This window comes from Taurulus bubalis (assembly GCF_910589615.1).
Source record: "Taurulus bubalis genome assembly, chromosome: 18".
Classification (NCBI taxonomy): domain Eukaryota; kingdom Metazoa; phylum Chordata; class Actinopteri; order Perciformes; family Cottidae; genus Taurulus; species Taurulus bubalis.
The window spans coordinates 3,570,143-3,596,174 of record NC_136606.1 but is presented as its reverse complement, the minus strand read 5'-3'; the positions used below and the strand labels follow the sequence as shown (position 1 = coordinate 3,596,174).

The following is a 26,032-nucleotide window of genomic DNA, read 5'->3' as shown; positions in this document are numbered from 1 at the left end:
GAATTTAAATGTAGATCAAATGTAGAACTTCACATTTCTCATAAGCCTACATTACACTAGCTTTATTCATATATATATATATATATATATATATATATATATATATATATATATATATATATATATATATATATATATATATATATATATATATATGATGGAAAAGATGACAGTACAGTAATAGGGATGGCAGTGTTTTGGCTGTTAGTGAAGGCATGGACAGATCAGTTAACTTGTAATTGTAGTATCGGGCTTGTTCCACAGGGTGGCGCTCTCTGCAAAAGAATTGAATCTGACAGGCAGAACAGGTGTCCTATTTTTGGTTGCACATTAATACACGGCAGAAGTTAAAAAATAATCTATCTTTGTAAGGTTAAAAAAAAAAACTCTCATAATGAACATTAATGTGTTTTATGTAAATATGAGCCATGTTATCGCTTTGCTGCGGTGTTTATTTTTCTATTGCTACAGATTTTATTTTATATTTAATAAATATATTTTAATACGTCAGCAGCATCCTGTCGTATTACCCCCCCCCCCCCCCCAAAAAAGAGAACATCCCGAGCCTGGGAAGTTCACATCCCTTCATCAGCACCCAGCATCTCGCCCCCACCCTCGCTACTCGCTCCCTCCTCCCCTCCCCAAGTACCCCAAGGGTCTCGCGAGCGCGCACGCGTGCGAAACTGCGTGGGAATGGCTGTTTGTGTGATCGAGGGGGTTGGGCCGCTTGGAGCGAGCGGAGAGCTGCATGAGTTTGTAATGTCCGCCATGTTGGCCATGGCGTATTGAACCGGGGAAGGAAGAGCGGAGCCTACGAAATAGCGAGACCGACGGAGAGCGACCGAGACCCGGGCCTGCCCCGGCTCTGATCGCGCGCCTGCTACGGACCTACGCCTTTGCACTCCTTTCCGACTGACTCCTCACAGATTCATCCATGAGACCTCAAGGCGGACCTGCTGTTATTCCTAGCAGATCGGATAGATTTATGCTGCAATTTTTATTATAAAAAAAAAAAAAAAAAAAAAAAAAGAATGAGTAAACTGTCGTTTCGGGCGCGGGCGCTGGATGCTAGTAAGCCTCTACCCGTCTTCCGCTGCGAGGATTTGCCGGACCTGCACGAGTATGCCTCGATCAACCGGGCGGTGCCGCAGATGCCGACTGGGATGGAAAAAGAGGAGGAATCGGTATGTTTTTTCATTGCTGCCCGGCCGATGGCGGATCCATTTTTTTTTTTTTTGGCCGTGCTTTCACACCGAGGGGGCGCCGCTATGTTGCCTGCGCAAGCTTGTGCAAAATGGCCGCCATATCTGCTCCTTTTTTCCCCCTCCGTGCACACGACGGCTTCTCGGCGAATACCGAATATTGCGACTGGGCACCGGCGCGGGAGCCGTCGCGGGGCCGCGGCCGTGCGATATTTGACCCGTGAGCCGTGTTGTGTCCGGCCGTTTTACGCGAAATCGCAACCCCGCGGAGCACAAAGCCAGTCACGTGACTCGCAACGGCTCCACCATTTTGTTGACTTTCTTCTGTGGTAAGAAAGGCAAGCGGGAAACGGGCCTCGTCGGACGTGGTGCACTTTCCGCGAGCGAGTGCCAGGGGGAGACAGTGAGCCCCCTCCCGCTCTCTACCCCCCCACAGCCCGGCTTGACAGCGAGGTGTTGCGTGTTGACAGCTCCGGCTCCACCATGTGTGCTGCACACTGTCTGCACTTGTCTTGTCCAGTTTGTAGAGAAGGGTGTGTGTGTGTGTGTGTGTGTGTGTGTGTGTGTGTGTGTGTGTGGTGGGGAAGAACAAAAACGTGCATATTCTGCACTCTTTTATTTTTATTTGATCTTAACATACCTTGCAGGGCTGCACAGTGTCGTGGGAGCATGGTGTGTTTTGGACATGCGTGGTAGTGTTAACCTGCGTTGCTGTTTTCAGCGTGGCCATTTTAAAAGTGTGTTTATTAATGAAAACTGAGGAGGGGGGGGTGGGCAAATTGCAACCCCAAAAAAAAGACTTCAAAGGCACCATAACAGATCAAGGCGTGTGTTCTTCAGTGTGTGTGTGTGTGGGTTTAATGCATTTATCTTGTAATTTTCTGCACATTTCTGTGAAGTTGTCGTGCAGAATGTTGTTTATAACGAAGGCTTTCGGATTGTCATTAAGCGCTATAGTTAAATTACTGATCAGATATTCATTTTTTGTGGTTAATATTGATATTGTGTAATATTTGTTTGTCTCTCTCGTACTACTTCACCCTAGTTTGTTTACTCTGGTGTGTAGCAGGTTGTCACTACTAACTTTGCATTGTGCCTGGAGACACAGACAAGTTGGCTCCAGTCACTTATTATTCCGACACACGCTCGCCAACTTGCGTCAACGTTCCCACGTGTTTACCTGGTACTGCTTTTAGATTATTCATGGGTGTGTGTTGTCGTTGCGTAACAGCTGAGTGTATTTGTAGCACGAAAGAAAGCATCAATGGCTCGCGTATTAGCTGGTCACTCTTCTGAGACGCCTCAGCAGACGCAAACACTAGGAAAGCACATACAGGGCCCTGCAAAGTCAGCAGAAATCCTGCCCCCCCTGCGGGTCCTCCTCCCCCCCCACCTACTGTACACACACAGCGGCGTTACATAACAGAGTGACGGTAGAGATAAAGAGGACCGTTTTACTACAAGGCGGTGCGTGGCTTAGCTCCCTGACCTACATCCTGTCCGGCAACAATGGAGTCTCACTGTGCCGAGCTGGCAGAGTGACCACATGCTGACCTGAGGATATTGTCTATTTAAGAAGCGGGAAAGCACGCACAACAATCATGGCACGCGGGAAGGAATGTCTTTTTGTGGCCCAGGTTGTACACCTGGAATCAGCGATAAGCCAAAGCCATAGCTGTGTGACTTCTTTTGTTTTCGGCTAATTTGAATCGCCAAAAATAAGTGCCTTTTTGTACGTCTGCTTCATCAGTATTCACAGTGTCAAACCTGACAGAAATAATTAACCTCTAAAAGCATAATTTGTGCGCCATCAGTAGTTGCAGCGGAACTGGGAACACGGCACTTAATTCTCTAATAATCTGGGCTCGCACTGGGTCCTGCGCAGCATAAAGCAACTCTACCGCTGTGCTCCCCTGTGGCTTTTCAACAGACATCACATGGAGGCACGTTCTGTTTCGGGGCGGTGCGTTTCAGTGCTACGTCGCAGCTCGTAAGAAGCGGTACATCCATAGGCCAGCAGGAACATTGTGTCCCATCGCCTAATCGGAGAGTCTGTGATTGTCACATTTGCACTGATAGTTAGATGTATAGATGAATCAAATCCCGCTCACGAGGGGTCAAACACACAATGGGCTGTCTCATTAAAGTGTCATGATTTGCAATGTAGGTAGGGACGCAAGGAGAAATAAACAAAGGGAGCTCGTAAAGAAGTACGCCGTTTGCATAATGAATGGCAGTCGTTCGTCAGCGAGCGGAGATTAGAGAAAGCACACGGAGGAGACGGATGCTGTTTGGCTCCGATTCGCTCTCTCAATCACCTCCAAGCCTCGGTCGTCGTTGGTAATGAGGGGAACGTGTGCGTACGCTTTGAGGTGCTGCGGATAATTAAATCGTCTCTGAATATTAGAGAGAGAACTTGCCACAATCACCACATGGGCTTTTTGGAGGAACACACCCTCGTTGCAGTTTTAGAGCTTTCGATGCACCAACGGCAGTGTTGCATGCTTTGCTTCCTAAATGATGTAATTTGTGGTGGTTTATTAGAGAAAACGTTCGTCTCGCTGCGTGCATCGCTACGCTTTAACGGATGTTAGACGGGCAGATCGCCTTTCCCTCGGGACGTCCTTGCCTTCTTCCTCCGGTAGCCGAGAGAAAACACCTGCTGGAGGCCACACTTTTGTTGAAGTCGTCTATTTTTCTTGGGAACGTTAAATGGAAAGGAACGAGAGGTGCTGTGTGTGTGTGTGTGTGTGAGAGAGAGAGAGAGACACAGAACAAATAATCTATCTGCTTCTGCGTCTGTGACAGAAAGCAGCACTGCCACAGTGATGACGTCCCAGATCCTTTTGTGTGGAAAGAACAAGAGAATAGTGGGTTCGATATTTTCTGAGAAGCGGCGCAGTCGGGAGCCCGGGCGGCGCTGCGTTTCAGCGTTTGTGCCCGCTGTGCGTCCATTAACGGGAAGCATTATCATCTAGTTTTTGGGAAACTCTTCCCTCTTTTTTTTAACATTTCTTTTCTTAAATTTATGAATACAGAATCCAGTCAACTCAGTGCTTCAGCATGAACACACTTTAAGAAATAGGCCGTGTGTGTGTGTGTGTGTGTGTGTGTGTGTGTGTGTGTGTGTGTGTGTGTGTGTGAGTGAGAGTGAGTGTGAACTTTACATTCTGATTAAAACAGACAGTTGCAAGAGGTCCTATAAAGACACGGTTTACTTTTCCCATGTGCCGCTCTCAAAAGCCCCATTTCTTCAGCAGAGGAAATCCCAGGCTCTGAACCTGGGTTGTGAGGATCACAGCTGCAAAATATCAGGATTTCTCGAGGTCTGAGGCAGCTCAGTGGAGCCCGCCGCAATCTGCCAAGCTAGATATCCCGCGCCAAGGCCCTGCTTCCTTAACTCAGGGTTCATCGGCATGTCGGGACAGTGGGGTTCACAGGGAGGGGTGCTTGTTTTTGACAAGTTACACGGGAGAACAGACCCCGCGCCGTGCGGGTTAAGCGCCGGTTCACAGAGTTTACATGAGGTCATGTCACCGAGGCTGACAACTCCTCGAAGCAGCGGCCTTCTTGTGTTCGTCATCGGAGCCCTGTAACCACCGGTGTGCTGTGCACAATATTCACGGATGTCTGGAAGAAACATCTTTTACATTTGGACCTTTTAGAGATGATGGTTGGTTTCCTTTGAGACGCTCTGGTTTGCTTCCCACAGTCTGAGGTGCAAGTGGTTGCACGTCTACACGTTTTACCTCAATGCACAATGTAATTAAGCTGAACCAGAGTTATTATTTAGATGTACACATTTCCATTTGACTTGTAAGAGTCTTGATAGACAGTTATTCCATGCCAACACACAACCAGTATACGTGCACATCAATAAACTGTCACGTTTAATGTTTCTCTATTTCAAGACACAGCTCCCTTCAGAGTACGGTACAGTAGCTTTCAGTTGCAATCACTGGCAGTATGTGCCAGATAAAAAAAGATTTCACTCGGTCCCCAGCTGTCAAACGGTTACTGAGAGCTGGGGGATCTGCAAGGATGCCATTGAAACTCACCTGAGTGTATTGTGTCACATTTTAAAGTGAAGAGTAGCTGAGTTCTGGCGACGGAGAAACCTCGGCTTCAGCCGTTTCAGACCGACCGTTCTGGAGTGCCTCAGTAAAAGGTTGTTAAATGTGGGATCACACGAATCTGGTGGTTCGTCGTGTGTGTGTTTGTGGGCAGTGGACGAGGCTGTGCGAAAGCTTCATCGAGTCTGTCTGCACACACTGCGACAATCGAAGCCAAACGCAGCACTTTTTGTTTGTGTTTTCGTCCCAGAAACCTGTGATTTTTGCTTGTGCGAACACGGCAAACTTCAACCGCGGTTTAAGTCACTCGGCTTTCCGTGGTGACAAATCACCAGGGATTTGTGATTAGGTGGCAATTTGTTTGTGGCGCGTGTAAGTCCACGTCCCAAAGTCGTCTCGGAGCCACTAAGCAGCAGGCAGTGGGTGATGGATGTAGCCTGTAACTTTTGCTTCAAGGGTAACTCTACAATGCTCTGGCCAACAGCAATAAGCTGTTTTCTTTTGTATGTTGGGTTGTAGAGAAAGTGTACAGCGACTGGTTGTGGATGAGCTTACCAAGGGCAGATGGTTTAGCGCTGGACGCACGCTGTGTCGCTTCATGCCAGCTCACAGCTCTGATATGGTTCTCCTGTTACGCCACGCAGAGCTCCTCTTGGCTGTGGGTCAAACTTAAGGCCCTAACCACTTAAATACTCCCACTACTGGCTTTGGGGTCATAAAAATTAGCCGTGCACTTGCATGGTTTCGGGGGTTGACGGCTATATTCGCCAGCCACAACCGCCGTGTCCTTGAACACTGACCCATATCTCCAAATCCACCCAAAACTTTGGCTGTGAAATGGGGGGAAAAAAGTGTAAAATGAGTAGAGCGCTGTTAAAATACTTGTTAGAGCAAGATGGGCCTCAGTCAGTTTGGCCATCTGTTGCATCAACCGCCGAGAGAAGGCCTGCAAAGATAGTTCACTACAGAGGGAAGCATACATGTGTAATAAGCTGCAGATGTTATTACGAGGGCTTAAAGTAGGTCAACACTTATATTCTAGTCGCTCATTAATGCAGATGTTTGTCGGTCTATCGGGCATATTTTACACGGCACAGGATTAATGTTTATGTTGGATTCATCTGAGCTGCACGTCCTTTTTTTTTTTTTATGTGAATATATTTTTTTTGGTAAACCTTTGGAACAGATTTCTCTTCGGTCTTATCTCTCTGACTGGCTTTAGCCGCATCAAAGGAAAACGGCGAGTCACCGTAGTGATAGTAAGGGGGTTACCTCTGCAGGGCTGAAAACATGACGTCTCATCCTGAGAGCGCATGCTTTGAAGCACGACTGCCCTGACTGGATCTCACCTCTGTGGGCTCGCATTGGATCCACACGCCGGTGCCGGCGCTCGTTTCTCGCCGTGTTGTATTCAACGCCCACAAATCCTCCAGCGTTCTTCTCCCAGTGACTCAAATTCTCTCGAGGTCCAGCGTTGAAGACCGTGATGTGACGGATAGTATGTCGTGCCTGGCTAGACGAGCCTCGACAAATGATAATAGACGAGGCTGAAAAATAAGCTATGGCAGAAAAAAGGTATTGGAAGATTATCAGTTGAAGGAATTGAAAAGGATTTCGGCTGATGCATGACTGACAGCCCTATTCTTTAAAAAAAAAGAAGCAATTGGGGATAATTGCTTCTATGTTTTGCACTCATTTTAATTGGCGTGCTATAATTCCCTTTTTTTGTATTTTTAAAGATTGTACAACTATTTCCTCCGTAGCCTCTGGAACATATTGAGCATTTATCCAGCGAGTCTAATGAGGGTTTGAGATTGTAATCTCTCCTCTTGTGTGCTGTCGTTTGTGATTGTGTGGAGTGACCTCGGAAACTTTTGCCACATTAATTAACCCGCTAAGCCTGTCCTGTTTAAATCCCGTGTGTTGATACTGGTAACTTGGAATATCTCGGTTATTTTGCGGTTGTTGGTCCTCTCTGAAAGAGACCAGGTTCCTGTACTCGGTTTATCTGGTATGTTTGTCCCCAACTAAATCAATCTTGCTCTATATGTGGGTGCGTAGCGGATATTTATGGACAACAGTTTTCTTTCTGCAGACAGTCTAATGTAAACGTATGTTTTCTCTCTCTCTCTTCCAGGAGCACCATCTCCAGCGGGCCATCTCGGCGCAGCAGGTGTACGGCGAGAAGCGGGACAACATGGTTATCCCCGTCCCCGAGGCCGAGCGCAACATCACGCACTACGAGTCCCTCTACCCCGGGGAGTTCAAGATGCCAAAGCAGCTTATTCACATACAGCGTGAGTAGCGGCCCGCATGCGACGGGATTATCCTCTTAACCGCCGCGTTAGTGGTCTGCGAGCACGTGGCGATGTTGTTGCCGGCTTTGTGTGTCAGAGAGAGAGATGCAGACCTGTGTTGTTGTGCATGTCGGTCCAGACCGGCTGCCTCATTTATGTCAAATCATGTGCAAAGAAAACAATGTCAGATTCGTCATGTGGAAGGCTTATTTATGTGGACGCTAAAAATCACGTCCGTATGTGGAAAATCGCACTCTGCAGCTTTTCATGTGGGGAAAGTCCCGTCTTGCATGTCTGTCCCGACACGCTCTGTGATGGTTGTCGTCCCTGGAGGGTCTCCCAGCAGATGTGTGAATTCCAGAAAAATGTTCTGAAAGTGTTGCCGGCGGGCAGCCATGTGTGAAACAAATTAGGGGTCAGTGGGTTATTGGTTCGGACTATCAATGAGGGTATGCTCCGTTCAAAATTAGCTTTTTAAATTTGGCATATTTGCACCGGTGAAATGAATAGGTCTCTAACAAAAACAAAGTGCTGTATCTGCCGTCTGTCGCCAGTGTTCCTACATAACATTTAAAACTACGTTTGCAGTCTGCGGATGCATGTTTCGTTTTGTTTTTAAGTTCTTAAAGCGACTTGATTATAGACGTTCCTTCATCTGAACCAGAGGGAGGCCTTGAACCAACGGAGCGCTTCGTTTCCCTGTGTGCTGCAGCCATTAGCTGCACTGTGTAAACCCGAGTTTACAGCTCTGTCTCTCTGTTTTCTAACAGTTTAAAGTCTGGGCGGTGAGAAGGAATGCTGCATACCTTTCCAAATACTTCATGTTTTGACAGGTTACAATGTTGATTACTTTGCAGCTAAGATAGCGACACTGCAGCAAACGTGTGATCTTTTTTTATAACAGACTGCCACTTCCTGCGTTTTACTAGACTATTATTATGTTCCAGGCCATGGTTTGAGATTCTGGCCAGACCAGCTTGTAGGGCAAAAAGAAACAACCCTCGCCACAGGCAGTATTTCCTAAGTGGTTGGTTAGGTTCCCAGCCTGGATGCGGGTGTTTGTCCTGAAGCACCGCTTCATTGAGTTTGAGGAAGGCACAGAGGCAAACACGAGCACGGTGCTTTGTCATGATAAAATAGTGTTTCTTTTTTTGAACAGAGTCCAGCAGCAGTTGTCTGGCGACAAAGGCATCTGCATCATTTCATGCCCCGTGGCTTGTGTTTTCCAGACTTTACCTGAAATGCACTGCTGCTAAATCCAAATGACTCGTTATAGAACCATGACTTGGTACTTTCTTCACTTTTGAGAGATCACGTTTGCTCTTGAAACACATCAAATCCAACACATTGTGAAACTGTGCCTATTTTCCTCCCCCTGCTGAGTGATAAAATATGTTAGAAATCCCTCAATATGTCATCATTATTTAATAATAAGTCTAGAAAGTTCATGCACAGTGCAGCCGGCTCGCTGCGTCCACTTCAGGGAGTCTTATTCCCGGCGGTGCCTTTTCGAGTCTCCTCAGTGACCGACTCGTCTCCCTCTCACAGCTTTCAGTCTGGATACGGAGCAGCCGGACTACGACCTAGATTCCGAGGATGAGACCTTTGTGAATAAGCTGAAGAAGAAAATGGAAATCACAGCCCTGCAGTTTGAGGAAATGATAGACCGACTGGAGAAAGGCAGCGGACAGCAGGTAGGTTTGCACACACACATCTTTTGGTTTGCTTTGACACATGATACGTAAGCCTGCTGCGTTAGACTGTGCTTTACTCTGTCGTGAATGAAATACTGGTTACCCTGTCGTTTATTAATTTGAGAGGTCATTGCATAAGTCCTTGGGTTTCCTTAATAGTTTAGGAAGGCGGCTGTGTTTCCTGCTCACAAGCTACTGCTTTCATTCCTTGTTATTAAAAAGACTGCAGCTTGTTTTAAAACACAGTTTCTCTCCGTCTCTTGAACATCAAGCGACACGAGTACCTGGTCAGTTCATTGTCGTGGCCCTGACCTCTCCACTGACTCTCGGTCTTGTTGCTCCGCAGCTCGTCAGCCTCCAGGAGGCCAAACTGCTGCTGAAGGACGACGACGAGCTGATCAAGGAGGTGTTTGACTACTGGAGCCGCAAGAGGAAAACCAGCAAGGGCGGCTGCCTCATCCCCAACGTCAAAGGGGAGAAGCGGGACGGCGCTAGCACCAGCGACCCCTACGTGGCCTTCCGCCGACGGACGGAGAAGATGCAGACCAGGAAGGTAGGAATCTGCGTACCAGTTTGCATGCAAGTTACGGCTTCTCTGTTGGCCGGTAGTTGCACATTTCAGTATAAATGAGACACCGCTTTACGGCCTCATGTGTGAATCGTCGCCGTTCCATTTCCAGAATCGAAAGAATGACGAGGCATCGTACGAGAAGATGCTGAAGCTGCGCAGGGACCTGAGCCGAGCTGTCACCATCCTGGAGATGATCAAGAGGAGAGAAAAGAGCAAGAGGGAACTGCTGCACCTCACGCTGGAGATTGTGGAGAAGAGGTAAGAATAACCCAGCGGCGGAGGAGGGAGGGAAATTGGCCCAGCGAGAGTTTGGCGGTGGCTGTTAGGCTTGTCTGCACTGCATCAACTACCTTGTTAGGCAAGTAGCTGCTATTAGGAGGCTTTTCTTCACAGGGATTCATGACGCAGGAGTATGCTAAACGCGTGCTTCGCTCTTCTGATGAGACGACAGATGTTCATGGACGGATCCGGGTTCTTTTGGGGGAGGAGATAACATGCCGCCGCGCTCTCGCTCTCATCCAGCAGTGTTTTTTGTTTCGGAAAAAAAACGGCTTCAGCGCTAATTGTTTGTCTCCCTGAAAGCCGCAAAGGTGGCGATGTCAGCCCTTTGCCGCGCCGTGGCTAACCTTCATGTTTGATTAGGCTTTTGTTTACTCGCCAAGTTGAAGCCCCGAGTAGAGGCCATTAGGACACGAGATTGATAGTGTCAAGAGTCCGATATGTTCTGTAAAGTCGGGCTTCGCTGCTCGTGTTAATTGGGGCCACGGTTCTGCATGCATGCATTATCATTTCATAAGTCATAGTTTTTATTCAGTGGTGTCGGGAGCAAATTAGCTTATTGACTCCTCTGCGGCTGCGAGGATCCTTTCCCCCAGTTTGTTAGGAAGTACACAACTGCATGTTTGCGTTTGGTGTTTTCACTTACCTTCTTTTTCTCCTCCGAGTTCCTCTTTGAATTGTTCTTCGTTCCCCTCCGTGGAGCCTTCCTGATCCATCTGAACACGACATGCGAACGGAATGGATTTGCTCTGAAAGCAGCTGTCGGTGTGAGCTTAAATTGGACCCTTCTCCTTGAAGTGCCTTTGATTTGTAGTGACATTTCAATTTCCTCTGGTTATCCCCCGGTCTGGTTTCAGCCGGCGCGTCGCTGCCAGTTTTCACTCTGAGATTGGACCACTCTGTTCTCAATAGATGGCTTCTCCGGCCCACTTCATGATATTATGGGGACCCAGGTGTTCTGCGTGGCGTGTGCAGTCTGACAGGCGTGTTTTGGGCTGTTCCTACACACTGGAGTTGAGGTCCTTTTGTCTGTTGCAGACTGGCATTTGCTTTGTGGAATATTGCATTATATATTCCTATACAGTGTGCACAGGTTTCTCCATGTGACATACTTTGTATACTACATGCTTTTAAGTACTTAGTGCAGTAAATGTCAATAATAAACAGTTGGCTGCTTTATTACTGATCAGTCAGTTGTTTTTTTTAATTAATCAAGTAACTGTTTAGTGTTTGCATGGACAAAAGTAGGGGTGATGAATTTACAATATCATGAAACACCTATTAGCATTTCAATAATCCCTTTTAATTTGAATGAGCCATTCCTCTGATTAACGACTTGCACCTCATTTGGTCCGTTTGTAAAGCATCTTAAAGCACGCGTCCATTTTTAATTATTTATATTTAGCGCCGTCTGTACTGAGACATTCTGGGACTGAGTGAGCTGATGAAGTGGTTCAGTTTAACCATAAAAGAATCCCTTCTGCGGTTTATTTGTAAATAAGAGCTCACCGTCTCCTCTTCTCTTCCTCTCTCTGTCAGGAATGTAATGCCCGACTTCGGCAGCGAGGTGATGGCGGAGGCGCTCGCCCAGCGAGCTTTGGTGAAGCCCGTCTACACCATCCCCATCATTCCCCCGTCCAGCAGCAACCAGTACCGACACCAGGACCACCTGGACATGAAGGACTACAAGAAAGTAAGTCCATCTGCATTCACACGGAAACAGAGTTTTCTATCCTTTCTTTGCCGCTCGTGATGGTGAGAAAACGTTACTGACTTTGCACTCGTGACTCGAGTCACACATCGATGAAGGCTGGAGCGTGGAGCTGTATGTGCAACACGGACTCAAAGGAGATCTTGACATTTCCATCTGTAAAAAGGTGCATACTTTTAAAATGGCAACCTGGTATATATTTATGAAACTCTATGCCGCATTGGGAGTATGTTAACTTGCGAAGAAGATGATGATGCACATCTGTTTTTCCAAAGACGCTCATTATGGGAATTGGTTTTCCAACGCTCTGGTGTCTCTCAGATGCGTTTCACTCCTTTTTTGGTGCACTCTGGTAATCAGAGTCGTGTCATCGAGGCGGTCGGGTTCGCACTTTATGTGCCGACTCCTTCAGACTCAGGCGTTTAATGTAAGGCCAAGTCGCCGTATGCTTCGACAATGTAGCACTTCATTACACAGCAGTATTGTGAACTCTGTGTGACCTCTTCTCTTCATGACTTCATTAGCTTCAGTGTCCAACCGCCCTTCCTCTCCCCTGCAGGGAGGCAACAATTCCCCTCCTTCCATTTTTCCGCTTCCTCTTTCCTCTACTCTACCAGCTGGTTGACTTTTCCCTTTTGTTTACAGACGCTTTTTCCTTTCCCCCCCCGGTTCAACTCGGTCTCCTCCCTCGTCACACTAACCCTGACATCTTCCGCTGATTTGACACAGCAGTCCCGCGCTGGAGAGTCCCTGCCGCTCTGTTTGCTTTGTCCCCTTACGTCTGAGGGGCTGAATGGGACCCGATTAATCCTGGTAGAGTTGGAGTCTGTTCAGATGGGGATGAGGAGGGGGGGGTCGTCCCTGTGGGGAAGTTTGGGTGAGCGGTGGCACAGGGTTGGATTGAGGAGGGGAGGGGCAGCCATCTGGCTCGGCGGCGGCATCTGGCACATGCTGCCATCTGCATATCAATGCCTCTTTTACACACACACACACACACACACACTCTCTCCGCCTGTGCGTAGACCACCGCCGCCGGTATTGCTTTGCATCTTGAAAATGGCTTTTTTTTTTTAGACTGTAGTCTAAACGTTAATCCCGGTTTCTTTCCACGCACAGCCGGAGAAGACAGAGGCCGTACGGACCAAAAGGAAATATGAAAAGAAACCCAAGATCCCGCCTCTGTCGGCGCCTCAACATTCGGGGCCCTCTGTGTTCAATCCCAAGGACCTCAACCAGTACGATTTCCCCAGCTCGGACGAAGAGCCCTTCTCCCAGGTGAGGCGACGGTCCAGTAACACGCCGACTGCTTTACAAAAGAAGGTGTTAGAGTTTTCTCATTTATTTCCGTTGTTTTGTATTGTGCAGATCCATTCAGGTTCGTCGGAGGCAGAAGAGGAGAACGACCCAGATGGCTGCTACGCGTTCAGGAGGAAGAGCGGCTGTCAGTACTACGCTGTGAGTGCCCTCCCGTGACTCCCGCGCTTCTATTTATAGCGCCGACAGCCAGGCCCGGCCAGTCTGGCTGCTCGTCTTCCACACCCTGCTGGACACAAACGATGCAACAATGCAGGCTGGTCTTTTCTTGTCTTTATAATATCTTTCTTTGTTGCTTCTCCTCCTCCAGACTCGCCCGGACAAGAGCGGCAACTGGCCCTGGGTAAGCCCGTCAGAGGGTGGGCTCGGAGACCCGCGCTTCCGCTACTGTCTGACCTCGCTGAACATGCCGCGGCGCTGCATTGGTTTGGCACGGCGCCGCATCGGCAGAGGGGGAAGGTGAGTTCAAGTCTGGCCGTTTTCGTTTTTTCCCCCCGAGATTTGATCTGTGACGGCTTGGATTCACGAGCAGGGTTCTTACGGAAAACCTGGAAAAGTCATGGAGTTTTAAAAATGGTTATTATATTCATGTATTCATGACGTTCATTTACGCTGAGTTTGAAATATTTAATATGCTTTTAAAAGAAAGACGCTCAAAATATAAGCAGGCATACTCCCTATCCATTAGTTTAAATACTACATTTTTTGCACTTTTTCATGTATACACTGAAAATGTGTATTTTCACAAAATGTTTGGTCATGGAAATTTGGTTTAAAGTCATGGAAACCCATTGGTCAAAATGTGTATGAAACCTGACGAGCAAAACAATGCAAGTGGGTTGTTTCCAAGTCCTGGAAATTTGGCCAAATCAAAAATGTAGATGTATGCATGACTTCATATTCCGTGAAGCCTTTTAAATCCAGTGTGTCTCCTGGTGTGACGTGCTCATGTTGCCCCTGCATTCATCGTATGCATGAAAACCTACAAATTCAGGGAAAGGAACTGAAGTCTGAGAACATCTGAAATGAAATGTGTGTAGGAATGCTGCCAGCGCCGATACGGAGAAAGGGAAATCAGCCAAGTGTTGGCTGTAGCTGCTGAGGTTGTTTACCACACCGGCGCTTTGGCAGGCTCCCAGCGATCATTTGGCGGGCGCATCCTATTATGAATATCGAGCTGGCTGGCGAAAGGATGAACACGGCGGTCCCATTTTGGGCCAAAATCAGAAAACGTAGCTTCGACCGAGTCGAAGACGTAAAAAAATGTGCCCCGGCTTTGTCTCGCGTCTCCGTAATCACACAGACGGCTGAGCGATGGCGCCGACCGGCTCCAGGTGTTGTCGGAGCGGCACGACCGGGTCAGGCGGACATGAGATTAGAGATGTTCTGTTTCTGTCTGCGAGCGACCTTTGACCTCATCGCCTGCCCCCGAGGGAGACCGAAGGACCAGAGCATCTCGGATACGGCCGACGCGTACGATAGCGATGCTTCGGTTGCGTTAGCTTGCTGCGTTTTTTATTCTCCTGTGCAATGTTGGTACGCAATCTGAAAATGTCACTGGCCCGTTTTGATTCGGTTAACTTCACGGCCTTTTGCTCTGGTTGCTAAAATAATAATAAAAACATTTTACGGCACTGTTGTTAAGGCTCTAAAATGCCAACGCTGCCTCTGTTCTTCTGGATTTTAAGCGTTGCAGCTGCGCGGCTGTAAAACTGACTGCTGTGTTCTGCTCTGTACTCGAGCCAGAACTGCATGTTTTTGGGCAATACCCAGCTATAATTGGTACTCTTCCACTGGACATTGTAATTCCACGAATCCTATGCTCTCGTCCAATACTTCAGTCGTAACCAAAGGCTGTTGGAATGCACTGATAATAAATACAGCATGTTCTTACCAATGGGGATTCATTCGAATGTGTTTTTGTTTTTGCTTCAGGATCTTGCTGGATAGAGCGCAAACGGATCTAAACAGCATCTGTCAGAGCCTGGACTCTGACCCGGAGCCCGGACTGCTCTCCTCGCCACTTCCACGGTCGCCGCTCCGCAACTCCAACGCCAGTACCTCAGAAACCAATACCTCGGACCCAGCCAGACCCCCCCACCTCCCCTCCGCCTCATCGTCTTCGTCGTCATTGCCCACACCTATGGACCTCAGCCAGATTCTTTTGAACATTAAATGTTGCCGCTGGAGGCACTTCAGACCACGGACGCTATCCCATCACCCCTTGGGTGGAGGAGACTTGTTTCGCAGAGGATTTAGGGATTTTAGGCGGACTGTGTCAGGACTAACCCGGACCCTGTCTGGAGGAGTCGGCTCCCAGAACCGCACCGGCCCGGCTCCCACCCCTGTCCACGGTGAGTCAGTCCTTTCCTCTGCTCAGCGGGTTCTTTTGGCTTTGTGCGTCTCAACATTGTACCACTAAATATTTTCATTGGATTTGTTGCTTTTATTGCGTTACAAGCAAAGGTGTCTTTGCATCGCAAGGAGACAATTTATTTAAGTTTTGATAAGCTGTCTGATAATCGCCTAAACTGAATGCAACATCAGGGCGCAGAGCAGAATGATAGTCAGAAACGCTTCCTATTTTGAATATAGAATGTGAACGTTTTTTGTCGCAGGCTAGCGTTATTTGCATGTTGCATTATGGAGGTGTGTGTGTGTGTGGCGTGGTGGGGCTGTGTTGTGTTGCTCCGCTCCCTGAGTGGCGGTTGGCCGTCGGCTCTGGAGAGCGTTCCACTCTTGTGTGGCCACTTACAGCCTTAATCTGTCTCGTGTCGAGACCGCATCGGATAGTTTCTGAATGGTGGTGATTGAGAGCAGCGGTTAGTGTATTTCTGCTGAGCCCCTGCTTGCTCGCATGGTCTAAAACATTGTGTAGCCTTTTGTTAACGCAGGGATGGGAACTGCTCAAACCGCTCCTGGTTTTAGCAGCTAACTTCTCTGTAACCAGTTCCATGCTGGGGGACTGAAAGTGCAAAAATAAATTGGACTACATACATTTGGTTGTTATTTAACGGCTATGAACCAATCACATTGCTTGATTTTTACCTACCTGTTTTTTTTTTATTTTATGAATAAAGATTTATTAGAGCTCAACCAGAAGGTGCGACAGGAAACGGCGCCTGCTAAAATAATTAGAGGCTCCTCTCTGTACGACAGAAAGGAGCCAGTGTGGCGTGCGTGGGGGGGAGGGGTGTAATTGGAAAAATTCTCCATGCATGAAATGATGTGAGGTGCCGTTATTTAGTATTTTGTGCATGCGAGTATTCAATGGTTACAATGAGGGGGGAAGCTGGGCCTAAACGCTCAGCGTTGTGTCGCTGCTGCTCTTGTGCAACACATTTTTTGAGGCTCCTCGCAGGTAGACGGCTCCCATGATGCTGGGAATCACACAACCGGGCTTCAAGCCCTCCCTCCAGACTATAAGGACTCGTTTCCTGCTCCCAGGGCCCATTAGAAATGGTCTCGTATTGAGATGCTGGACTGGTGGCTGTAGAAACCTGGTGGTAGTAACGGTTGAACCACATTGGGCTGCTTCAGGAAAACATGTAGAATATCAAAGAAATGAGCGATGTGATTTATTCCGATGTTATTTTCTCCCACTTGGTGGCAAATAAGGTCAAGGAAAGATTGCAAAGAAGATTTTGTAAGGATTTAGGAAGGTTCCTATCTATTTGGATATGCCTCGTCTGCCCCAACTTCCTGATCTGACGAAAAATACTCTGTTTAATTGGCCTTGATGTCAATATAGTCAGCGGTTATGGATTTTCTACACAAATCTTAGATGTCTGATAATGATCAGTATAAAAAGGTACATCATCTTGCAAGAAATGTACATGTTGTGGTATGTTTTTGTTTGTACAATGTTATTGTTTAGATGGGCTGCTAATGGACAGACTGAGGGTATAAGTGTGCATCGATGCCTGTATTTTGTGAAGGAAATAAATAGTTGCCACTGTAAGTGGAATGAGGTTAAAACACGCCAGCTGCAGCGTTAAACCCACAGCGTGGAGGTACGAGTGGGCGTTGCTCTGCTTTGGTGGTTTTCTAGAGAAATCTAATGGCACAGTCTTAATTTCCTCTTCTAGTTGCATCAGAGGCGTTCCAACTGTTCTGTTGCGTCATACTTTCCTTTGGTCCTGGTCGTTTATTCTGCTGCATTATTCTAAAACGCTCTGTCCAGGCTCCCGCTGGACGCCCAGGGGTCCTGATTGTATTAGTAAATGAGGCTTTTTGTGAAAGACGCTGACGAGGAAAACCGAAGTCGAATTCCATTTAGCTGCTTTCGGTTTCAGGGTCCTGATCATAACGATCCTTATTGTTATTGGAAACAGCTGTGCTTTCATGACGAGGCAAACGTCTGCTGTGAGGGGGAAAAAAGTCCACAAGACGCCAAAGTACATACCTTATTTTGGGTTTTAAACTATGCTTTATTGAGGTTGATCCCATTCAGTGACCTCATATTGTGCACATATGCACAATTTGTGGTTCTGTCAAATTTGACCTCATTTTTCGTTTTCTTCCTCTTTTGCTATTTCTGTTCCTGCGATGCAGTATCTTCATCTGAAACATGTGCCACTATTAGAGCTGCACAATTACGGCCAAAAAGGATAATCTCAAGTTACTTTTCGCGATTTTTGTTGGGACAAAATGTTTTCACGCTTCTGTGTCGTTACGTTCCTGCTAATTTAACAGATATGAGACTCCCAACAAGGCTTTCTGTCACTCGATACGCTCTTTATTATGTGTGCGGTCCTCGTGCATCACTCTGTTTTGTTGTTTGGTTCCCGCTCGACTCTTTCTCTGACAGTGCAACGTTTCCTGGCAGCTCGCTGCACCGACCACTCAGATAAAGCCTCGGGTAGAGCGCCTTGTTTCCCCGTGTGAGGGCAAAGCTGCACAGTCAGGCCTCCGGGGTGTTTACCCGCCGGGTGGGTGAGACTTTGTGTTGGCCGAGCCTTCAAACCTGACGTTTAGCTCGCGTTTCCTTGGACGTGTTTTGTGTTTCTGCACAGCTGCTTCTGTAATTATAAATCGTGAGGAAACCACTTTGTTGAGGAGCGTCCTGGGAGCATGTTGATAAGGAGGAATAGAGGCTGTCCTGTCTTTTTAATTACTGCTTTACTGTACTTTTCTTCTCCTGACCAAAAAAAAAAAAGATTAATATGTGCACAAAGAATAAGCCGCTGTGAGCTTTAATACAAGTCCCATAAAAATAAACCCCCGTCTGTTGTTAGCCCGCCGTCTCGCCTAAATGCCAAGTAGAGCGACTGAACCACGCAGTGGATGTCCCGCCTCTTTGTTATTGTTTTGAAACGGCAGGTCTTAACCCCTCCCTTGTGTCCACAGTGTTCACGGCCGAGCAGTACCAGCAGCACCAGGAGCAGCTGGCCCTCATGCAGAAGCAGCAGCAGCACCAGAGCCAGCAGCAGCAACAAGCCAGCAACCCGGCGGCGGTGACGGCAACGGTGGCGGCGGCGGCGGCGGCTCCCAACACACAGGTCAGTGAGGACGGACGCCGCTCGTAGTCAGACTGGCAACTGGAGAGGGTTTTCAGTCTCACTCTGAGGACTCCTCGCAGTTATACAGTCAGTTCGCCGATCCCCAGGAAATGGGACACGTCCTCATTCCTTTCCCACGAGCGGTAGAAATCCACTGGCTCGGGTTCCCACCACAAGCGCTGACTCTGCAGTTCCATCGGTTTACATGCATGTCGAGCGGAGCGGTCACGTTTTTCTGTCTGGCTTTCCATCTCTAGGCACTCGCGTCCAAGACGCTGGACCAGGCCAGCGCCCAGTTTGCTGCGTCGGCCCTCGTCACCACGGACCAGCTGCTGGCCTTCAAGTCCAAAGAGGAGCTCGGGCCGCCAGGGGGAGTCAACGGGGTGCTGCCAGGTGCAGGTGAGTGGGGGGGGGGGGGAAATGTGCTTATATGTTCATACTTTTGTCTCTAAAAGTTCTTTTAAATGAAAACAATCCGAGAAGGAAAAAGTATTCTTCACGGGTGTTAATTCAACTGAACACACAGCGACATATTTCCAGCTGTGGAGCCAGTGTCGATAGACCCCGCCCCATTTCTCCGGCGTATATAAATTGGGAACGATTGGACATTTAAGCCACTTCTCAGTAAGATGCCGGTGTTATAACGGCACTACCAATGGCCTTTAAAATTATCTCTGAGTTGCATCTCAATGACGACGTCCGCAAAAGCTTCTCAAACGGGATCTATTGCATAGAATATTGATTCTCACCGTCTCTCTGCCCGCCAGGTGTGTTCAAAGGCTTGCACCTCTCCAGCGGCACCGCGTCCCTTCACCAGACCAATCAGTCGACGCACACCACCGCCTCGGCGCCGCCCGCTTTCCTCCAGCCCTCCTCCAACTCGGCCACCCCTTCGCCCGCCAACGCCGTCCTCGCCTCCACCCCCGGCGCCCACGCGGCCGCCGCGCTGGGCATCCTGGGCTGCACCGCCGCCGCCGCCGCACCCACCGCCACCACTCAGGTCCTCATCGGGAACAACATCTGTCTGAGCGTGCCGTCGGCCGCCAGCATGGCCGGACGCCACCTTCCCCGGACCCTCGGCAACGTGCCACCCTCTGCCTTAAAGCTGTCGGCCACCACCAACCTGCAGATGCCCAAAGTCCCCGGAGCGTCGTCCATGGACATGGGCTCGAGGTGAGGCCTCGATACATATTAGAGATGTTCGTACACACTGACGTTGTTATTAGTTTGCACTGGAACCGAGGCTGCACAGACTTCCAGCCTCCGTACAGAAGTGGGCGCTCAGACAATAGTTCCTTTATAGCGGCGTCTCAAAGAAACAACGAAACCTGTGTTTCCGATTTGGGGAAACGAGAGGATCAGTTGGGTGTCATCAGCATAGCTATGGTAGGAAAAGCCATGTGAGCGAATGAGCCGAGAGAGTTGGTGTACAGAGAGAAGAGCAGAGGACCCAGGATGGAGCCTTGAGGGACTCCAGTAGTGAAAAGACAAGGTCCAGACACAGATCCTCTCCAAGTTACCCGGTGAGTGCGGTCGTGGAGGTAGGATGAGAAGAGGGAGAGCGCAGAGCCTGAGCTCTAGCAGTGGGAAGTTACTCAGAGATGTACGGATGCATACAATCCTCCGGTTTAAGTAGTCGGTGAGATCTTAATTAAGAAAGAACGGAGCATCCACGTGAGTCGACCTGAAAGAAGAGCTCACAAAATGTGTTTGCTGAGATCTGGGACAGTTAAGAGATGGCGCTTTTGACAAAGAAAGAAGAAACACCGCTCAAGGACATAGGCTTTAATCTCTCTCTCTCTCCCTCTCTCTCCCTCTCTCTCTCTCTCTCCCTCACAGGGATAATCACGACGAAGACAAGCCAGCACTGAACAGTATAGCGGACAACACAGTGGCCATGGAGGTGACGTAGTAGCGGCGCGGCGAGGAGTCCACGCTTTAGGTGCTGTGCATCGTAGCATCGGGAATGCAAAAAGGGACAGCGGGGCTCTCGACAGGACGCCGGGGGCCCGAGGGGCCCCGAGGAGCCGCTCGCTTGCAATTCTCATCTCTCATACTTTTTAAAAAACGTTTTGTTTTTTTGTTAAAAAGTAAAAGATTGAAATCTGTAAATTATGAATATGGGAAAAATTAGTATCTGTACAGTAACTACATATTTGTATTACCCCCCCCCCCCCCCACACACACACACACACACCCGCCCTGTGTATATATATTACTTGAATACAGAACTGTCCATTTGTGATGTTTTGCACTTGGGAGTCCAACTTAAAAAGGAGAGCAGAGAAAAAACAAAAAAAGTAAGCCAAGTGACTTGTGGCGCGTGTGAGAGAGGTGGGAGTTGTATAGAGAAGAGTTTTTATCACACATCATGTGCATGGTGCAGAGCCTGCTGTTTCTATCTATTTATTGTGCTGTGTTTACAGTTTCTTTGTTTTCTGGGTTTGTTTAGTTCTTTTATTTGTACACTGTACCTTCGTTGGTTCCTGTGCTGTAGTAAATGTTAGGTAGCTACGGACTCCTGGGTATTTTTGTATAGTGTGAACACAAAGCAGGTCCCCACACACACACAAACACACACACGTTTATGTTGGGTCCCTGTGCTTCTCTGTGGATCGTGTGAAAATCAATGGTGACCTACATCCAGACCGGGGAGGATGAGGAGGATGAAGATGAGGCTCCTCTCTTCCATTAACATTGTCCCAAACACAAGTAACAAAACGGGGGTGAAGTCTCTTCCCAGAAGCCTCTGCTGCTTCTGATTTAAAGCACTATTTTTTTTTGTGATGTTTTATTTTTGTTCATGATTTTTTGATAAATATTAATGCTGCTTTTGTATTGTTTTTTTTGTTTTTTAAGGGGTTATTCTTCTTTTTTTTCATGCAAGCAGAGTCCCCTGAACATTTTTTGTTTTATCCCACAAACATTTTTGTAAAACAAAAAAATCCAGTTATTTTTGTATTTCTGTCTTTCTTGTGGTAAACCTGATTGTAAGCTTTTCGTTAATTGAAAGACTTCATTCTTTTTGTTCATTTGTTACTTGTTCATGCAAAAAGGTGACAAGGGAGGTGAATGGGCAGTAATCGCTGTACGTGTTTCATCATTCCAGTTTTTATTAACACAAAAAATGCTAATGCGGGAAGAGGGTGGAGGGTAAAAAAATAAATAAAAAAGCGTCAGTTTTCTCCGCTCTCTTCCCCATTTTTTTTTTTTCTTTATTTTCTTTATATATATTTTTTCTTTTGAAAAAAAAAATCTCCAGACGGCTGCAAGGCCAAAAAAAACCACAAGTATTGGGTGCCTTCCTTTGGGGAATTATATGTACTCTCTTCTGTGAAGAGTTAGGCACAAAGGCAGCATTACTTAGTAGTGCTTCTGGTCTTTGTCACACTCTGAATGCCCAGTCCAATGGCAGGATTTATCCTTGAGGTTTACTTGTCCCACCTGGAGGCTGAAAAGACTTAAAAACAAAAAATGTGACGGAACTCTCACTAAAATAAGACAATAAAGCCCAGGGCATTAAATGTGAGTCATTTGGCGTCCGTGTCATTTCTATGCATGTTTCTCTTCACTGTGTTTTAATTAAAGGAACAGTACGAAGATCCAGCCCCTTAGTTTTCACAGGTTTAAATGAAACATCCAAGACTTCTACGCACACACACGTTGTTTTTTAAACATTTGTTTAAGTGTGTGTGGCTGAGCGAGCACTAACGCTGATTTAACGGCTTGATTGCGGTGCAGGTGTGCCGTCAGCTGGCCACAATAAAGAGAAACACACAATGCCAGAAACCTCCTGTCCATGAGGGGAAAAACAACTTCATATTTAGGCCTTTGCCAAAAATCTCTCCCTGTGGTGATGAAAAAGCATGTGGCGGGTTAACGCCCCATGCACAGATTGCCAACAGGATATAAAGGAGTTTAAATGCAACATTAATAATAAAAAGAGTCAGGGAACATTTGAGTGCATTAAGAGTACTTGTACGTACATGTTGATGATGCATACTTGGTTTTTGAACCCAGAACTTTCACTTCTATTGGAGTCTTTTGAATGAATGAATGAATGTATACTTTATTAATCCCCAAGGGGAAATTTTGTGTCGAGTAGCAGCCATTTACACAGAAAATAAGATAAGAATAAAAACAACAGGGATGAAAGATATATGTAATAATAATACTAATAAAGATAAAAAATAACTAATAAAATAGCTGGATGAAAGAAAGAATAACAGAGTATTCATTTAGGAATTAAATCAACTCAAACAGTAGAAGTGCAAGAATGCAAGTATGTATGTGCATATTAAGTGTGTGAGGTGTAAATAAAAATAACAAACAGGAGAGTGCAAACATGCTAATAATGTATGTAATATGATATGTTAAGTGTGAGGTGTAGATGACCATAAACATGTACAGTGGTTAATCCACAGTACTTTTACTTCAGTAAAGGATCGGACTACTTCCCCCGCCGCTGGCCGTCCAGTGATGACCTCCCTGAAGACTGAGGTGGGCCAGTTGTCTCGCCGGTGACGGATTCCTGCGCCGCTGCCGGAGCTCCAGCGAGGCTAAATTGGAAAACGTGGGAGTAATTTGGCCTCTAATGGAAAAGTCCACGCGGCCGAGTGGACGGGGAATTAGTGTCGGAGTTGTTTTGTCCTTCCTGAGACGCTGAAGCTGTCGCCTGTCGCCTCCAAAGGTCACGCATTGTATCCAGGTGGTTTTCTTTTTCTGGGGGGATTATGTGCTGAACTAGCCAGCTAGCAGTCTAGTATTTATGCTATGCTATGCTAGGCTAACTGACTGCTGGTTCCAGCTTTACATTTAATGGACAGCCATGAGAGCGGTGTCTTTATCCTTTATCGATGGGAAGCTTAGCATCAAGGCTGAACTGGGAGAAACCACGAGCTGATGGTTTGTATTGGCTGACTGGTCTGGCACACAAACGCCACAGGAAGACCACAACCTGTCTTTTTTTCAGTGTTTGCATGAATTAAAGGGAGAGTTTAATCCCAAATCAAAAAAATACATATTTTTCCTCTTATTGGGGACTATTTGGCACTTGGCTTGTGGTGCTGAGTTACACGGTCGTGATTTCTGGAAAGAGACATTGCTGTATATATATATATATATATATATATATATATATATATATATATATATATATATATATATATATAGCAGTCTATATATATAGCAGATTAATTGGATAATATATATATATTATCCAATTAATCAAGATTGCTATTTTGCACCCATGCGGTGCCCTCGGGTTCAACTCCTCTGGTTGTGTAGAAGTCTATGCTTCATGTGTTGAAGCTGCATTCTCTCTCCTGACTCCTCTGGTTGTATAGAAGTCTCTGCTTCATGTGTTAAAGCTGCATTCTCTCTCCTGACCACCAGGGGACGACTCCTCTGGTTGTATAAAAGTCTCTGCTTCATGTGTTAAAGCTGCATTCTCTCTCCTGACCACCAGGGGGCGACTCCTCTGGTTGTATAGAAGTCTATGCTTCATGTGTTAAAGCTGCATTATCTCTCCTGACTCCTCTGGTTGTATAGAAGTCTGTGCTTCATGTGTTAAAGCTGCATTCTCTCTCCTGACCACCAGGGGGCAACTCCTCTGGTTGTATAGAAGTCTATGCTTCATGTGTTAAAGCTGCATTCTCTCTCCTGACCACCAGGGGGCAACTCCTCTGGTTGTATAGAAGTCTATGCTTCATGTCTTAAAGCTGCATTCTCTCTCCTGACCACCAGGGGGCAACTCCTCTGGTTGTATAGAAGTCTATGCTTCATGTCTTAAAGCTGCATTCTCTCTCCTGACCACCAGGGGGCAACTCCTCGGGTTGTATAGAAGTCTATGCTTCATGTGTTAAAGCTGCATTCTCTCTCCTGACCACCAGGGGACAACTCCTCTGGTTGTATAGAAGTCTCTGCTTCATGTGTTAAAGCTGCATTCTCTCTCCTGACCACCAGGGGGTGACTCCTCTGGTTGTATAGAAGTCTATGCTTCATGTGTTAAAGCTGCATTATCTCTCCTGACCACCAGGGGGCGACTCCTCCGTTTGTATAGAAGTCTATGCTTCATGTGTTAAAGCTTTATTCTCTCTCCTGACCACCAGGGGGCGACTCCTCTGGTTGTATAGAAGTCTATGCTTCATGTGTTAAAGCTGCATTCTCTCTCCTGACCACCAGGGGGCGACTCCTCTGGTTGTATAGAAGTCTATGCTTCATGTGTTAAAGCTGCATTCTCTCTCCTGACCACCAGGGGGTGACTCCTCTGGTTGTATAGAAGTCTATGCTTCATGTGTTAAAGCTGCATTCTCTCTCCTGACCACCAGGGGGCGCCTCCTCTGGTTGTATAGAAGTCTCTGCTTCATGTGTTAATGCTGCATTCTCTCTCCTGACCACCAGGGGACGACTCCTCTGGTTGTATAGAAGTCTATGCTTCATGTGTTAAAGCTGCATTCTCTCTCCTGACCACCAGGGGGCGACTCCTCTGGTTGTATAGAAGTCTCTGCTTCATGTGTTAAAGCTGCATTCTCTCTCCTGACCACCAGGAGGCGACTCCTCTGGTTGTATATAAGTCTCTGCTTCATGTGTTAAAGCTGCATTCTCTCTCCTGACCACCAGGGGGCGACTCCTCTGGTTGTGTAGAAGTCTATGCTTCATGTGTTAAAGCTGCATTATCTCTCCTGACTCCTCTGGTTGTATAGAAGTCTCTGCTTCATGTGTTAAAGCTGCATTCTCTCTCCTGACCACCAGGGGGCGACTCCTCTGGTTGTATAGAAGTCTATGCTTCATGTGTTAAAGCTGCATTCTCTCTCCTGACCACCAGGGGGTGACTCCTCTGGTTGTATAGAAGTCTATGCTTCATGTGTTAAAGCTGCATTCTCTCTCCTGACCACCAGGGGGCGCCTCCTCTGGTTGTATAGAAGTCTCTGCTTCATGTGTTAATGCTGCATTCTCTCTCCTGACCACCAGGGGGCGACTCCTCTGGTTGTATAGAAGTCTATGCTTCATGTGTTAAAGCTGCATTCTCTCTCCTGACCACCAGGGGGCGACTCCTCTGGTTGTATAGAAGTTTATGCTTCATGTGTTAAAGCTGCATTCTCTCTCCTGACCACCAGGGGGCGACTCCTCTGGTTGTGTAGAAGTCTATGCTTCATGTGTTAAAGCTGCATTATCTCTCCTGACTCCTCTGGTTGTATAGAAGTCTCTGCTTCATGTGTTAAAGCTGCATTCTCTCTCCTGACCACCAGGGGGTGACTCCTCTGATTGTATAGAAGTCTATGATTCATGTCTTGAACCTGCATTCTCTCTCCTGACCACCAGGGGGCGACTCCTCTGGTTGTATAGAAGTCTATATCAATGACTCTACTTCTCTCTTGATGTATTCCCT

At 47.2% G+C, this 26,032-nt stretch overlaps 1 protein-coding gene across 1 annotated transcript; it reads left to right on the top strand.

Moving 5' to 3' along the window:
• The first annotated feature begins 702 nt into the window (after positions 1 to 702).
• On the top strand, positions 703 to 22,159 carry epc1a (enhancer of polycomb homolog 1 a). The gene is made up of 14 exons (XM_079233887.1): positions 703 to 1,184; positions 7,413 to 7,572; positions 9,121 to 9,266; positions 9,613 to 9,819; positions 9,947 to 10,095; positions 11,656 to 11,809; positions 12,944 to 13,102; positions 13,193 to 13,282; positions 13,452 to 13,600; positions 15,077 to 15,495; positions 18,491 to 18,642; positions 18,900 to 19,041; positions 19,410 to 19,815; positions 20,482 to 22,159. The coding sequence occupies exons 1-14, from the start codon at positions 1,032 to 1,034 to the stop codon at positions 20,552 to 20,554; spliced, it is 2,559 nt and encodes an 852-aa protein (XP_079090013.1). The 5' UTR covers positions 703 to 1,031; the 3' UTR covers positions 20,555 to 22,159.
• Positions 22,160 to 26,032: the final 3,873 nt, after the last annotated feature.